This window comes from Mus pahari, chromosome 17 (assembly GCF_900095145.1).
Source record: "Mus pahari chromosome 17, PAHARI_EIJ_v1.1, whole genome shotgun sequence".
Classification (NCBI taxonomy): Eukaryota; Metazoa; Chordata; class Mammalia; order Rodentia; family Muridae; genus Mus; species Mus pahari.
Window position 1 is genome coordinate 49,046,997 of NC_034606.1, and position 13,488 is coordinate 49,060,484.

General features: G+C 49.8%; 1 protein-coding gene across 1 annotated transcript in view; it reads right to left on the reverse strand.

Moving 5' to 3' along the window:
• The window catches only part of Efcab6 (EF-hand calcium binding domain 6), a 190,055-nt gene that overhangs the window by 124,556 nt on the left and 52,011 nt on the right, over positions 1-13,488 (reverse strand). The window contains exon 6 of the mRNA XM_021217148.2: positions 12,184-12,244. Within this exon, the coding sequence (XP_021072807.2) occupies positions 12,184-12,244 (61 nt within the window). The remainder of the gene's footprint in view (positions 1-12,183; positions 12,245-13,488) is intronic.

The window sequence follows — 13,488 nt, forward strand, 5'->3', positions numbered from 1 at the left end:
GTGTGTGTGTGTGTGTGTGTGTGTGTGAGAGAGAGAGAGAGAGAGAGAGAGAGAGAGAGAGAGAGAGAGAGAGAGAGAGCAGGTATGAAGAGGCCAGAGGACAAGAAACACCTCAAGTGTCACTACTCAGGAGCCATTCATCTTGGATTTTGAGAAAGGGCCTCTCCCTGGCCTGGGGCTAGCAGGCCAATGAGCCTGAAGGACCCGCCTATCTCTGCTTGGCCAGGACTGGGTCTACAAGCACATATCATCCAGCCTAGCTGACTTTCAGGGACAGAGAACAGAAACTCTGCTCTCTGGAGTCTAGGCTCACTCTACCAGCCTGGTTATGAGGAAGCCATTCTAGAGCAATACTGGAGACTCGCCCAATCCTACCCAGCTCTCTGACCTCCTGGCCAACAGGTCCCTCTGCTGGAGACACCTCTTCCTGCCTGGCTCTGACAGAAGGGGGTCAGGAACTGCGTAGAAAGAAGCATGGAGGCATGTATGCGCACGTGTGTGTGCACACATACACACACACACTCACAAGGATGGGTGTGGAGGGGGACAGCCTGCAGCCTGAGCCCCACAGCAGGGAGCTGCTACTACCCCAATCTTGGCTCTCTGCAGAGTGCAAGAGAGTGTTCAGCAGCCACTGCTGTCTGTCTGCCACCTTTCTGTCACCGCCACCAAACTCGTTTCAAATTGAACAAGTGAACATTTTGAAATGAGACTCCACCCCCCCCAAAAAAGGATGCCTCTCACAATAAACACATCAATGCTCATTTTCCTTATTATTCTACTTTTGGCTATTTTGTATAAAATCTTTAATTAAAGTTTTTCTTTGAAATTGTCATTATCAACCCAGAAGAAAGGACGGGGGAAGAAAGAAACAACACAGCTGTGCAGCTATGAAGCGCTACTCGGGGCGAAATGAACTGGAACGGAGTAGGCGCTTGACGGTTATGTTCGGAGTTTTGGCTCCACGTTCTCAGCCACGCAGTCTGACTTGTCACTTTATATGGGTTCCATCTGTTTACACTCTGAGGAGTATTGGCTTCCCACCGTGAACATTTCCTATTTACCAGCTGGTAGAGATGAGCCAAACCAGATAGGAAAAAATTAGACCGCATTCAGAGCCTCATAAACACAGACTCTCGACTCAGGGACGCGCGCGAGGGGGAGCAGGCAGCCAGGCATCGCTCACCTCTAACAAAGCCCTCCTCTCTCCCTGCCTGTCTGCCTGCGTCCCTGGGCTCTGCTCACTCTGGCGAAAACTCCCTCCTCCCCTTCCCATTCCACCCCCCAACCGTGGGCCCAAGACGGTGCATTTCTTTATCGAGCATATGCATACCCTGATTCTACCCAAACTGAACAAGCTTACATAAAAAGACATCTGAATGGGATCCACGGAAATGGAGAAAAGAGGGCAGACAAAAAGAGAAACGCAAATCAGAGAAACCCAGAAGTTGCAGCTCCTGAGATGGAACAAAGACTTGGTTCTGGGTGTCCCTGTAGGGATGTAAGGAGGGAGGCTGGAGGCCATGTACTCTGCAGCCAGGAACAATGCCTGCATTTCATCTCCATTGCTAAGGCATTCACCCAAGACGATGGCTTGGAAGACCCTTGACAAGAAGCCCACACCTGCCTACCAAGGGACTCCAGGGTGTCAGGTCCCCAGGAAACACTCCCTGTTTCTCTTCTCTTTCTCTTCCTTCTCCTTCTTTTAAAAGGTTATTGCTGTTGTTTTTGTTGTTGATGATGATGATGTTAAAACACAGTCTCATTATATAACCCTTGGCAGGCCTGTAAGTTATAATAGAGACCTGACCTTGAACTAACAGCAATCCCCCTGCCTCTGCCTCCTGAGCCCTGGCATTAGAGGCAAGCACCACCATGCCTGGCTTTCCTTTCCCACCATGCCTACATTTAGGGTAGTATCTCTACCCAGGCAGAGAACCCCAGCTCACTCAGGACACAGCTTCACAGCGGGGGAGACTGGGCTGCCACCACACTGGCATCCACTCTTGGCTGTGTGTCATTGGAGACGGTTCTGCTAAGTACCAAGCAAGCACACCCAAGGGGGCTCTCAGGAAAAGTTTGCTGATGGGGCCAGCACTGGGTGCTGCCAAGAATTGAGCCACTCTAACGTCCTGAGTATGAGAAGGTCAGAGTCCTGTCAAGAACTGACAAAGACAAGCCTTGTCACCTCCCCCAGCATGTCCTAGCAGTTCCTCTGCCTGCCAGCTCCTGGGCAGCACACAGAAAGCAAGAGTGATGGCCAGGCAATGCCTGAGTCTCTGCAGTGATGCTTGAGTCTCTGGAGAGATGCCTGGATCTCTGCAGTGATGCCTGGATCTTTGCAGTGATACCTATGTCTTTGCAGAGATGCCTGCGTCTCTAAGGTGATGTTGGGTCTCTGCAGTGATATTAGGTCTCTGCAGAGATGCCTGGGTCTCTGTAGCAGCTCTTGAGCTGCACCTTGCCAATGTCTCCATGAACTCATAAGACTCAGACGAACCTCCGTGAAGAAAGAAGATATGGCAGACTCAGGGTACTGAGCCATGGACCAGGCAAGAGCTGGATGTGGGGGATGAAGGGCATGAAAGGCACAGTGGAGCCCTGTATCTAGCATAGGGAGCTGGATGGACAAGATGGAGGACACGGAGAATGGCGTGGCACAGCTGGCACATGATCCTAGGTTCCCTTGGGGCACACTGGGCTGGGGCGCCTTTGTCATCTCCCTTCAGCCCATGGACACTTTTTTCCTAGATAAATGTTCCAGGTAACGTCTCCAAAACACACTCTTTCTTAGCACAGGTCCGTGGAGTCTTACTCTCCTTCAGGCCAGGCTCACTGCGCACCCACTGCGCTCTAAGGCACCCAATGGTCTTGGTCTTTCTCCCTCTGATAAACCCACAAAACCCACTATCCCTGTCCCCCAGCTGGCTTCCACATAACAACAGACACTGCTTTATTCAAAACTAAATCTTCTTATTCAAGCTGGTGTGGTGACCAGCACAAAAACAGAAGAATACCCCTCATCAAGGAAATTTCTCTTTGCAAAAGACACTTCAGAAAGCCAGAACCAATCAAAAATGCAGAGTTGTGGAGCCCAGTTCTAATTGACATATCCACAGAGCAACTCCTGCACCCAAGGCTCAGGGACATTATGGAAGAGGGGGCTGGAGGAGGGTAAGGGCCAGAGCACTGGAGAGTTTGCTATGAGACTGTGTCTCCTTGGAAGGTCAGAAGCTACACACATAAAGTTTCACCGACATGATTGCCTGGACAGAAGCTGAACAAGGATGACTCCAATAAACATTCTCATGTAGACAGGGAAAGCTCACAAGGCTACAGCCCCAGGCAAGCAAGCACAGGCAACGAAGGAAGGAACACCGAGAGCAGGGGACATAGTCTTCCTCTGGGAGAAGCATACCAGTTGGTTATTCATAGCAAATGGACAGCCCTGAAAACATACACATACATGTAACATTATACAGATGGAGCAAGTTGTACTTATGCATTTGGAAATCTAAGTATATGTACATATGTACATATAATACATATACATATATATGTATATGTGTATATATGTGTGTATACAGTGTATACATGTATATGTGTATATGTGTATGTATATGTGTATATGTGTATATATGTGTGTATACATGTATATGTGTATATGTGTATGTATATGTATAACATGTATGTATGTATCGTGTATGTATGTATGTATGTATGAATGAATGATTAATGAATAAAGAGGCCATGAATTTGAAAGAGAGTCAGGGAAGGTTTGGGGGAGGACATGGAAGAAATGTAGTTATATTATGATCTCAAAGACAAACAAACAAAAAAACAGACCACCATCCTCTATCAGGGCTGTTCTTGCTTTGACTTCGTGTGTCTGGGGGATGAGGATCGAGTCATAGTGTCACATCACCGGTCACTGCCTGGTCCCCATACACTAGCACACACTGAGCCAATACAGCCTGGTGAGAAAATGTGGCTGTTGGCTTTAAAGTCCTCCCCATAGGCCTCCCAATTCCAGTTGATCCCCTAAGAGCTTCCCCTTAATACCACACACAGCTACATCCATGCCTTCACACCTCTCCCTGCAGGGCCATTCCCCCACCAGACCTTCAGCGCAGCCCCACATTAGGGCTTACATCTGGCCTTCAACTACTTTTCCCCTAGCCTTGATTTTGAAGCCAACCTGCCCCATCTCCTGCCTGAGATCACGGACTGCCTCAGAACAGCCACAGTTTTATCTTCTCTCTACCCAACCATGTCTCCACGATGCCCCAAAGCAGTCTCCTGGGGCCACCTTGTCCCCAAAGGAGTTACCCATGCCCGCACTGACTCCCGTCTGCCTTCCTCATCAGTTGTCCCTATCCACTCCGAGCAGTGCAACCTGGCCTCCATAACCATTGCATCTAGTCAGCATTTGCTGGCCATGTGTCAGGTACCAGGTGCAGAGGCACCCGATGCGGTGAAGGTGCCACAGCCGTAACAAACAGACCCTTGTCAGAAGGTCAAGTGTTGAAGGCATGTTCTCAGCATCTCTGGGGCGCACTCATGAGGAGATGGAGAGATAGATCAATGGTTAGGAGCACTTGTTGCTCTTTCGGAGGACCAGGGTGATCCCCAGTACCCACATGGCAGCTCATAACCATTAGGAACTCCGGTTAAAAAAGGATCCTCTGACCTCCATGGTATGCATGTGGCACACAGATCCATATGAAGGCAAAGCATTATACACATTAAATAAAAAATAAATAAAACTTTTAAGAGGAAAGAAGTGGGCCACCCAGAGCTCTTCTATGTGTGATGACTCTAATAAGAACGGCCCCCATAGATTCCTACTGTAGTGAGAATTTTGGTTTCTTAAAACGAACAAATAAACAACAAACCCAGAAACAGGAATGTGGTATCACTTCAATACATGGGGCTGCTTCAGATTGTCCACAGCAGCTGACTATGATTTGCCTCGTGCTCTGGCAGGGGCTCGGTTTTGCCAGCTGCAGATAATCGCTGCAAACTGTGTGATGTTTGGAATTCTGGGGACTTTTCAGAGGGTGTGTAAATGCTAGGGCCTCGAGGTGGGTTGTTGGTTGGTTGTTGTTGGTTGCGGTTGGCTGGGGTTTGTTAAGTAGCTGTGTACAAAGAAGAAACAAGAATAAACTAGACAGCCTGCGAGCAAAGATCAAACTTGCCCCAAGGACTCGATTTGGCATCCCTAACAAACAGGAAGTAGTCTAACAATACATCACCCTTCTGACCCCTGACTTTATGCAGTGTTAGGGGCCTGAAAGGGTGAAAGAAAAAGGATGGAAAAGGAAGAAAGAACAAAGTAGCAAGTGCCCGGCTACATCATTTATTTCAGCTCTTAGTCATCAGGGAGTGGAACTACGACAGGATTAGAAGGACTAGGAGGCGTGGCCTTGTTAGAGGAAGGGTGGGGCTTTGAGGTTTCAAAAGCCCTTGTCAGGCCCAGGTTCTTGCTGCTTCTCTCGGCCTATGGATCAGGGTTAGGCTGTCAGCCACTGCTCCCTTCTGACTGTAAGCAAACCCTCAGTTAGATGCTTGCTTTCTTTTATAAGCGTTGCCTTGGTCAGGATGTCTCCTCACAGCAATAGAACAGTGTTACAGTTTGTATATGCTTGGCCTAGGGAGTGGCACTATTAGAAGGTCTGGTCCTGTTCGAGTAGGTGTGGCCCTTTTGGAATAGGTATGGCACTGTGGTTGTGGGCTTTAAGATTCTCATCCCAGCTGCCTGGGAGCCAGTATTCTGCTAGCAGCTTTCAGATGAAGATGTAGAATTCTCAGCTCCTCCTGCACCATGCCTGCCTGGATGCTGCCATGTTCCCGCCTTTATGATAATGGACTGAACCTCTGAACCTGTAAGCCAGCCCCAACTAAATGTTGTCCATATAAGAGTTGCCTTGGTCAGGATGTCTCCTCACAGCAACAGAACACTAACTAAGACACCATGCTTCTCAGTTGAGTCAATGAACAAACAGGAGGAAGGCAGAACAGCCTTGGGGGGGGGGGGGGGTTGGAAGTCTCCAGGAAGAATATTGCCCAGGGGCAAAGAGAAGAGATGACGACTTTCCCAGCTCGGTGGGTTCAGAATGACTTAGGATTACCATGTGTTCTCCCTGGGGAGCAAAACCCATGGGCATCCTCACCAGCAGCCGAATGAGAGCGGGTCTGTGGCTCCAACAGTAACTCTGGCTCTCATGCAGCGCACCGTGCTAAAGAGTAAAAGGAGGGGCAGGGCAGGCAGATGTGGAGGGACAGGGCAGGCAGATGCAGATGGCTGAGCAAGACAGGCTACAGTGATGCTTCTCCTCTGGACAGCTATGAGGCTGGATCCCAGAAGAGATAAATGTGGGTTCCATCAGCACAGGACCCCCTCCCCCTCCCCCTCCCCCATTGTCTCTTCACTTCTCACTTGAGAACTACTGGTGTACCTTCCACATGTAAATGTTCCCTAATTTTCTAGCCATCTCTATGAGCCTGGCACACGACAAGCTCTTTTCTCTTTATCCTCTCACAGAAGCACCATCTAATGACAGCATTTCCTAGTTTCCCAGGTGAGCAACAGTCCCTGGGGAGACCAGCTTGCTCTGTGTCACTCAATCTTGGGGTCCAAATACCTCACTCTGGCTGCCCAGTTCCCCACTCTGCGCAAATGCTTGACTATCTCCCACAAACTTCTGTCTGTGCTATCGGCTGGCCATATGTAGGCTATGTAGCTTAGAAGTCAACAAGATAAACTTCGTCTGAAATGACTATAAATTCCAATCAAGTCCTTGATACGGTTTCCTCGTGAAGTTTCAGTAAATTAATAATAGATCAACCAAAAATAGCTTCTGGGCTTGACGTACTTTTGGTACAAGTTTCCGATAGAGCGGCAAGCGGTGGCTTTGTGGTGTGAGTTGAGTGTGGAAGCACTGCTCTTCATTTAGCTGCACGGAGGCACGTGGAGGAAGCTGTGACATTATTAATCACTATATTCGGTTATGATTGATGGGCTTTTCTGCGGGGAGGAAGAAGTGTCTCAGATACAATCTGTCCCAACAGCCCTGAGATATGCTAATATTTTCTTCAGATGAAAGAGGAGATGTGTTCAAATCCCTGCCGTAGCCAGCGATTGATACTGAGAGCCCCAGAGGGGCCAAAGAAGCCGGAGTGGGAGGATGGGCCAGGTTAAGCAGGGACTAGAGAAGCAAATGGCCTCGGTTTCAGCTCGACAGGGCTTTCGTGTGTGTGTGTGTGTGTGTGTGTGTGTGTGTGTGTGTGTGTGTGTGTGTTTATGCAGGGGAACTAGTATGCATGCAGGCATGTGAGTGCGCATGTGGAGGCCAAAAGTCAAGCTTAGGTAGCCTTCCTCAAGGGCCACCCAGGCTTTTTTGAGACAGAATCTCTCACTAGAACCTGGAGCACACCAGTAGGCTAGGCTGACTGGCCAGTAAACTGCAAAGACAAGCCTTCACCTGCCCAGCCCTGGGATGTACAAGCATGTGTTACAATGATGGGCTTTTTTTACGTGGATCTAGGGACTAAACTCAGGTCCTCATGCTTGCAAGGCAATCTCGCTTCTCTAGATGAGCCATCTCCCCAGTCCTAACTGTAACTTTGTAAAGACCCTTTTAAAGGAACGCTCACCTGCCTAGGAAGGATGACCTACCCCTGACTCTTGTGCCTTCTCCACTGGGGTAGCGAAGAACAAGCAGGCAGTTCACTTGAATGATTCACCAGATACCTCTGAAATGATGCAGGCTGCGTCCTACGATTCCGAGGCACCAGGGTAATTCCATCAAAGCTATGTGGGATCACTCGGTGTCCAACAGACATGCTAGTCACAGCTGACTGGGTCGACCAGATGTTCCAGCATCACAAATATCCAAGTCCTGGAATCCTTTCTACTTCTGAGAGTTTTTTTACCTTGGAAAGCCACACAACGTGAACAGCCGGGGCCTTTGGCTGTTTTTTCCTTTTATGCCTCCTTAACTGTATGACATATGCTTGAATTCCAGTCTTCGGTTCAGAGCTGTTTTTGAGTATGGCAGGTTGAGAAAGGTCTGGAGTTCTGTCTGTTCTTACTGTGTGCCTGAGCAAGGCAGAACCCTTTGGGGCTTCTTAGCTATCCTCTATACATGGCTATTAGTGCTTCTCACCCAGGGGTAAGGTGAGGTTTTCTTCTTATCTTAACCTCATCTTCCATCCCTACCGCACCTCATGTGGGGATCCACAGATGACAAAACAGAGCAAAGACTGACGATGTCCCTAGTCTGACCATGCATGGACATTTCCCTCTTTTGGTCCTGCTGGAGCCCTGACTTCAATATTATCAACTAAGTCTGAGGTCTCAGACTTATTCAGCACCCCAGGATGGAGCTGGAACCTGAAGGACAGACTAGGGCAAGGGCACAGGTAACTCGGCTGGGAGGGGGTGGGAAAGGGCCACATGCCAGAGAAAATACAGGGGAAAAGTGACTGCTTCACAGACAGACAGGTGGTCTCGTGGGCAGAGCAGCTTTGTCTACCACTGTGGCGGAAGCAACAGAGGCTGCTCTCTGATGAAGAGTGACCTTGGCTAGGGACTTGACCAGGTGTATGTCTGCTGAACGCAAAATCAGCCGCAGCACATTTGCTGAGAGACTCAGAAAGCAGGATAGCTCAGGGTGGTGATAAGGAGCCTGGAGCTGGGGCTTCTTATCCACCAGAGCTGTGTCCCCATGACCACCCCGTCCTCAGTTTCCCCCAGGGATGAGAGTGGCACTCCTTTGTGAGAATCTCTAGAGACAAGTTCAAGAGAATGAAGTGCCTAGAAGTATCGTAGTGAACGCTCCGCCTCTGATGCACAGAAGGGAACCTGCCACCACATGAGAGGCCACACAGAGCTGGCTTAGGCTGCTGGTGGGGACCAGTCCATTCCCAGGCTGAGGCCAGAAGTGGCTAAGAGGAACGCCCCGGCTGTGAGTCAGAGGACGAAAGCTTCCCCTGGGGTCCTAATTGTTTTTCTGTTGCTGTGATAAACTGCTCTGATGGAAAAGCTACTTAAGGAAGACAGGGTCTGTTTGGTTCCGTTCCCAATCCCAGGCTCCGGCCACCACTTTTAGGGAAGTCAGGGCGGGAACTCAGGAGCTGGTCATACTCTTTGCCCAGCCAAGAGCAAAGAGAGGCTAAACCCACTCTTGCCTCTGCTTATGTTCCACTTGCTTTCTTCATTCTTCCTCAGTTCAGGGCCCAGCCCAGTGGAATGGTGCTGCCTTCTACGTTCTACGTGTGCCTTTCCACCTCAGTTAACATCAAGGCAATCCCTGAATAGACATGCCCACAGGCCAAGCTGGTCTAGACAATTCTTCATTAGGACTATCTTCCCCCTGTGATTCTAGGTTGTAGCAAGATTAGTTTAAACCTAACCTGCACACCTTGCTCTGGGGTAACTCATTGGAAGAATGGAGGAAGTAGCTTTGAAGTGTTTCACTTCAAGCACAAGAGACAACCAGATAGAGAAGTCAGTTCCCTCTCCTCCCCACCCCCACCCCACCATCCCCCTCACTCCCTGCTTCACCGCCCCTCTTGCCCCTGTCCTCCTTCCCAGCAGTGAGAGGCAGAAGTTAATGGGCCCTCATCTGGAAAAATAACACTTATATGTGTGGCCAAGGAAATGCCACCTAGTGTCCCATTAAGGGTTTGGCATGGAGAAACAGCCTCTCTAGTCATCAGAGGGAGAGAACACCCATCCACTGGTCACACTAGGGTCTCCACTTACATTATTCCTCTTGTTGTTACAGTGCCATGGTGAATCTCCGCACGGAGACAGGAAAGTAGGGCAAGGCCCGCCTCTTCCGGAAAACCACCAGGCTGCCTGTAGCTCTCTAGAGCCCAGTGCCTCCCTCGTTAGTCTTCAGGAGTAGGGAACCTGAACACTAGAGAGATCCAGGGGAGGCTCAGCGACACACAACCAAAGGGCTTGTGTGTGTGCGGTCCAGGAAGGATTCAGGGTGAGTGGAGTGGCCCTGAGTATAGACCAAACTTGAGCCCAGACTAGAGAGGATCTTCTGAGGATGCCCTGAGAATGCCCTCAGCTGACATGGGAGTGGCACCTCTCCACACAAAGCCACCCAGCAGATCGCTGAATCGAGAAGGCGCACAGGAATCATCCAGCCGACAGTATGCTCTGGCTGACAGAGGGGGAGGCAAGACCTGAACTCCTGCGGGGCCACTGGATAGTGAGGGTAGCCAGGAACATACTTCGGAAAGTCTGAGTCAGAGGGCAGACGTTGACAAACCAGCCATCAGACCACCTTTACCATGGAAAATAAAAGGGCATGCTGGCCCTGGGATCCAGCTGGTCTGCCCAGTTGTCAGGTGCTGGTTTCAAAAGGTTAATTCATTTGCGCGTGAGCAGATCTGACCTCCAGATTCAGAGGCATGTGCATGTCTTCTTGGTTCTCATAAGCCATGTGTGTCTATAGTTAAAACAAATGGGTGTGCTTTTATTCCGAACCCTCTCTCTCCCAGCCCTGGAAAGGAGGCACAGAAAGTGCTTAACTCCACTAATTCCCATGGCCGTCTTCTTAGGCTCTAGCACGATCAGGTAACCACTACCAGGATTCAGGGAACTGAACAAGGACTTATGGGTCAGTGGCTGGGTCTGCTCAGGGTGGTGGCCCCATGTGGGGTGCACAGTGGAAGGGATGCTTTATGTGGTTTTCTGGGCTCTGCCTCTCCTCAGAAAGAAGCTGTAGCTGGCAGCTAGCCTCCACTTCAAGCTGTGTGGCTTCCGCGTGGGTGGTGCGTCCTTCAAGGTGAGCACTGCTGCCTCAGTGACATATGATTAAACCCAGTAACAAGGCCTTGCCTGAGGCCACCTAGCTGCAAGGTGGTGGTGCCTTAAGAGAGGAATCGGGCCGTGACGGAGTCTAAGGTTAGTTTTGCTCGGCACAGTCGGGGTTGTAGAGAGAACTGGAGCGGCGGTGTCTACTGGTGAGAACACCTGGCCAAGTGTCTCCAGCACTCCTGGAATGGAGTGTGCTGTCTGGCTTTTACCCTCATAGCCCAGTCCAAACCCATAACAGCGTAGACTCACTCATTCACAGGCAGCTTCCATGGGGAGGAAGCCAGACTGAAAAAAAGGCCAAAGGCTGGAGAGTGCGGATCCCCGCTTTCAGATGTGACCACAGGATGGGGGTGGGAGATTGCTGTTGATAACAGACAACCCCTGACCCATGTCCACAAACTGTGGACTCTTGGTAACATCTCCTATCTACCCAAAAGCTGTCCCAGTAGGGATAACCATCCCAAACAGTTGGCTTTCCAGCGAGCATTTTGTGATAAATACACCTTATGGAAAGACAAATAAAAGACAAAACCAAAACAGGTACTCCTAGCACCAAGTGCTAACCCACAGGCTGGCTGCACAGGGGGGTCCGGGTCAGGCTCCAATTCCTAACAACTCATGCGACTCAGGTTTGGAGAGACACAGTACCCTGAAACAATCAGTTACAGGACTCTTCTGCTGTATGTGGGACAAGCCAGGGAACTGGAAGCCAACATTTTTATGGGCCCTCTGGTTATTTTTGAGTTTGAAATATATGGAAGTCTCAGAAGAGTTCAAAAAAGAAAGAAAACGTGTCCAATTTCAAACCAACATATTGAATCGAGTAAATTAAGCCACAATTCTCAAACTGCTCATGGAACTGACAGGCTCTGATGCATTTTAAAAAGGCGTCTCAGCTCCAAGCCTGGTATGGCATCCCCACCCCCACCCTGCCATCCTGAGGCCTAACCAAGTGGCAGAGGGGTTCTAACTCCTCCCAACAGCTCACACGGTGGCTCCCAGGGCTAAGTGACCCCTCACTGGAAAACCCCTGTGCTTGGCGCTGGCTGGTTATTTTCTCCATGCTGCTGTTTATGGCTCGGGAAAAGTTGTGTCTTCATCCTGACGAGAAACTCAAGTCTGACACAGAAACAGGACAGGCAGCTGGCTGACACAGGTCCCATGTTAACACAAGAGACAAGATCTCTGCCAAGAGCCGCAGTGGGGGTGGGGGCGCGCACACACACACACACACACACACACACACACACGCCGCCTTCCATCACAGAGACTTTGTGACTAGGAGTCCTCACTAGGGTCATGGAGTATATGGAGTCAAACATCTTTTTTTAAATCCCTGTTACCTTTTCAGTGAGTTGGACTTCTTTGAGTGTTCGTCTGTTATCTACCTCGTTTTCATTTACCCTTGAAAATAAAATAAAAATAATTTTTGTTAACATTTTTCCCCCTGAACAGATGCTGACACTGGACCTGCAGAGCACTAAGTCACAGACTTTCTGAGTCACTTCTCCAGGAGCAAGGGCATTCCTGGACCTCCGTTTCCTCATCAGTAAATAGAAGTACAGTATCTACGGTATCTATCGGTATCTATCGTCTTCAGGGGGTGCGGGGACTTGACGCACACCAGGGCTCACTTCAGCTGAGCCCACAGCACCCAGCCTGGATGCTATTGCACTTCATCCTGACTATAGTAGACTCCAGTCCTCTCTGACCCCAGTAGCCTCTTGGTAAAGGACGTCCGGGTCACCATGTGCCTGAATCCTACCTGGCTCCATCTGACCTTCCTCTCAGCTCTCCTGGGGTCTGGAGCATCTGTGGGCCTCAGAGCTTTCTGTAAGACTAACTGCTGCAGTCGGATGCTGAGCAGAGAACAGAAGAGTCAGAGCCTGGGCTCCTCTCCTGCTAGTTCTCTATCCCCTCCTCTACAGCCAGACCAGGCGGGGGGGGGACACCATCCTCACCGAGTGACAGCCACAGATGGAAAAACAAGAGTGTGGAGTGGTTGGGTGCCAGGGAGAGGATGGTGGGGAATGGGGGGAAAGCTGGGGGCCGGACAATGGGTAATCTATGGGGTGAAGGTAATAAGAGGCCTCTGCTCAGGTGTCATGTGACCAGAGACCCTTGAGCTGAAGGACACCACAGCTCTCCTGGCCACACAAAGGGGACATCAGGCAGCCCCGGGGCAGGCGCTCAGCATACAGGAGTCAGCATTGAGCAGTTGGAGCCAGACGGGTGGGTTAGAGACACACAAAGGAAGTTTAGAGACAGTGGGGTGTTGTGAGCCATTAAAGGGACTCTGAGGGACATGAGGTTCTTGGAGCGGCTCACATCACCTTATGTGTGCTGGAGGAAGCCAGTGCTGAAAGCCATTCAGTTCTGTGTCCATGTTAAAGGCAGGTTGGATCAGCAATCCAATTTTGTGTTAACCATGTTAATGCAAGCTTCTTAAGGCTGCTTTAGTGACATATTCAGTCAACGAAAAAGACTGATCAAAGGATGTACTTAAGAGTTAAAGAATAAATATTGATAAGAAGTGTAGAATAGCACAACTTTTGAAATCCTTTCTCTTTTCCCCTTTCTGTGCGCCTATACCTACATTTTTCCCTAACTGGAACTAGAGTCAATCTTTGTCTTTTTTTTTTTTTTTT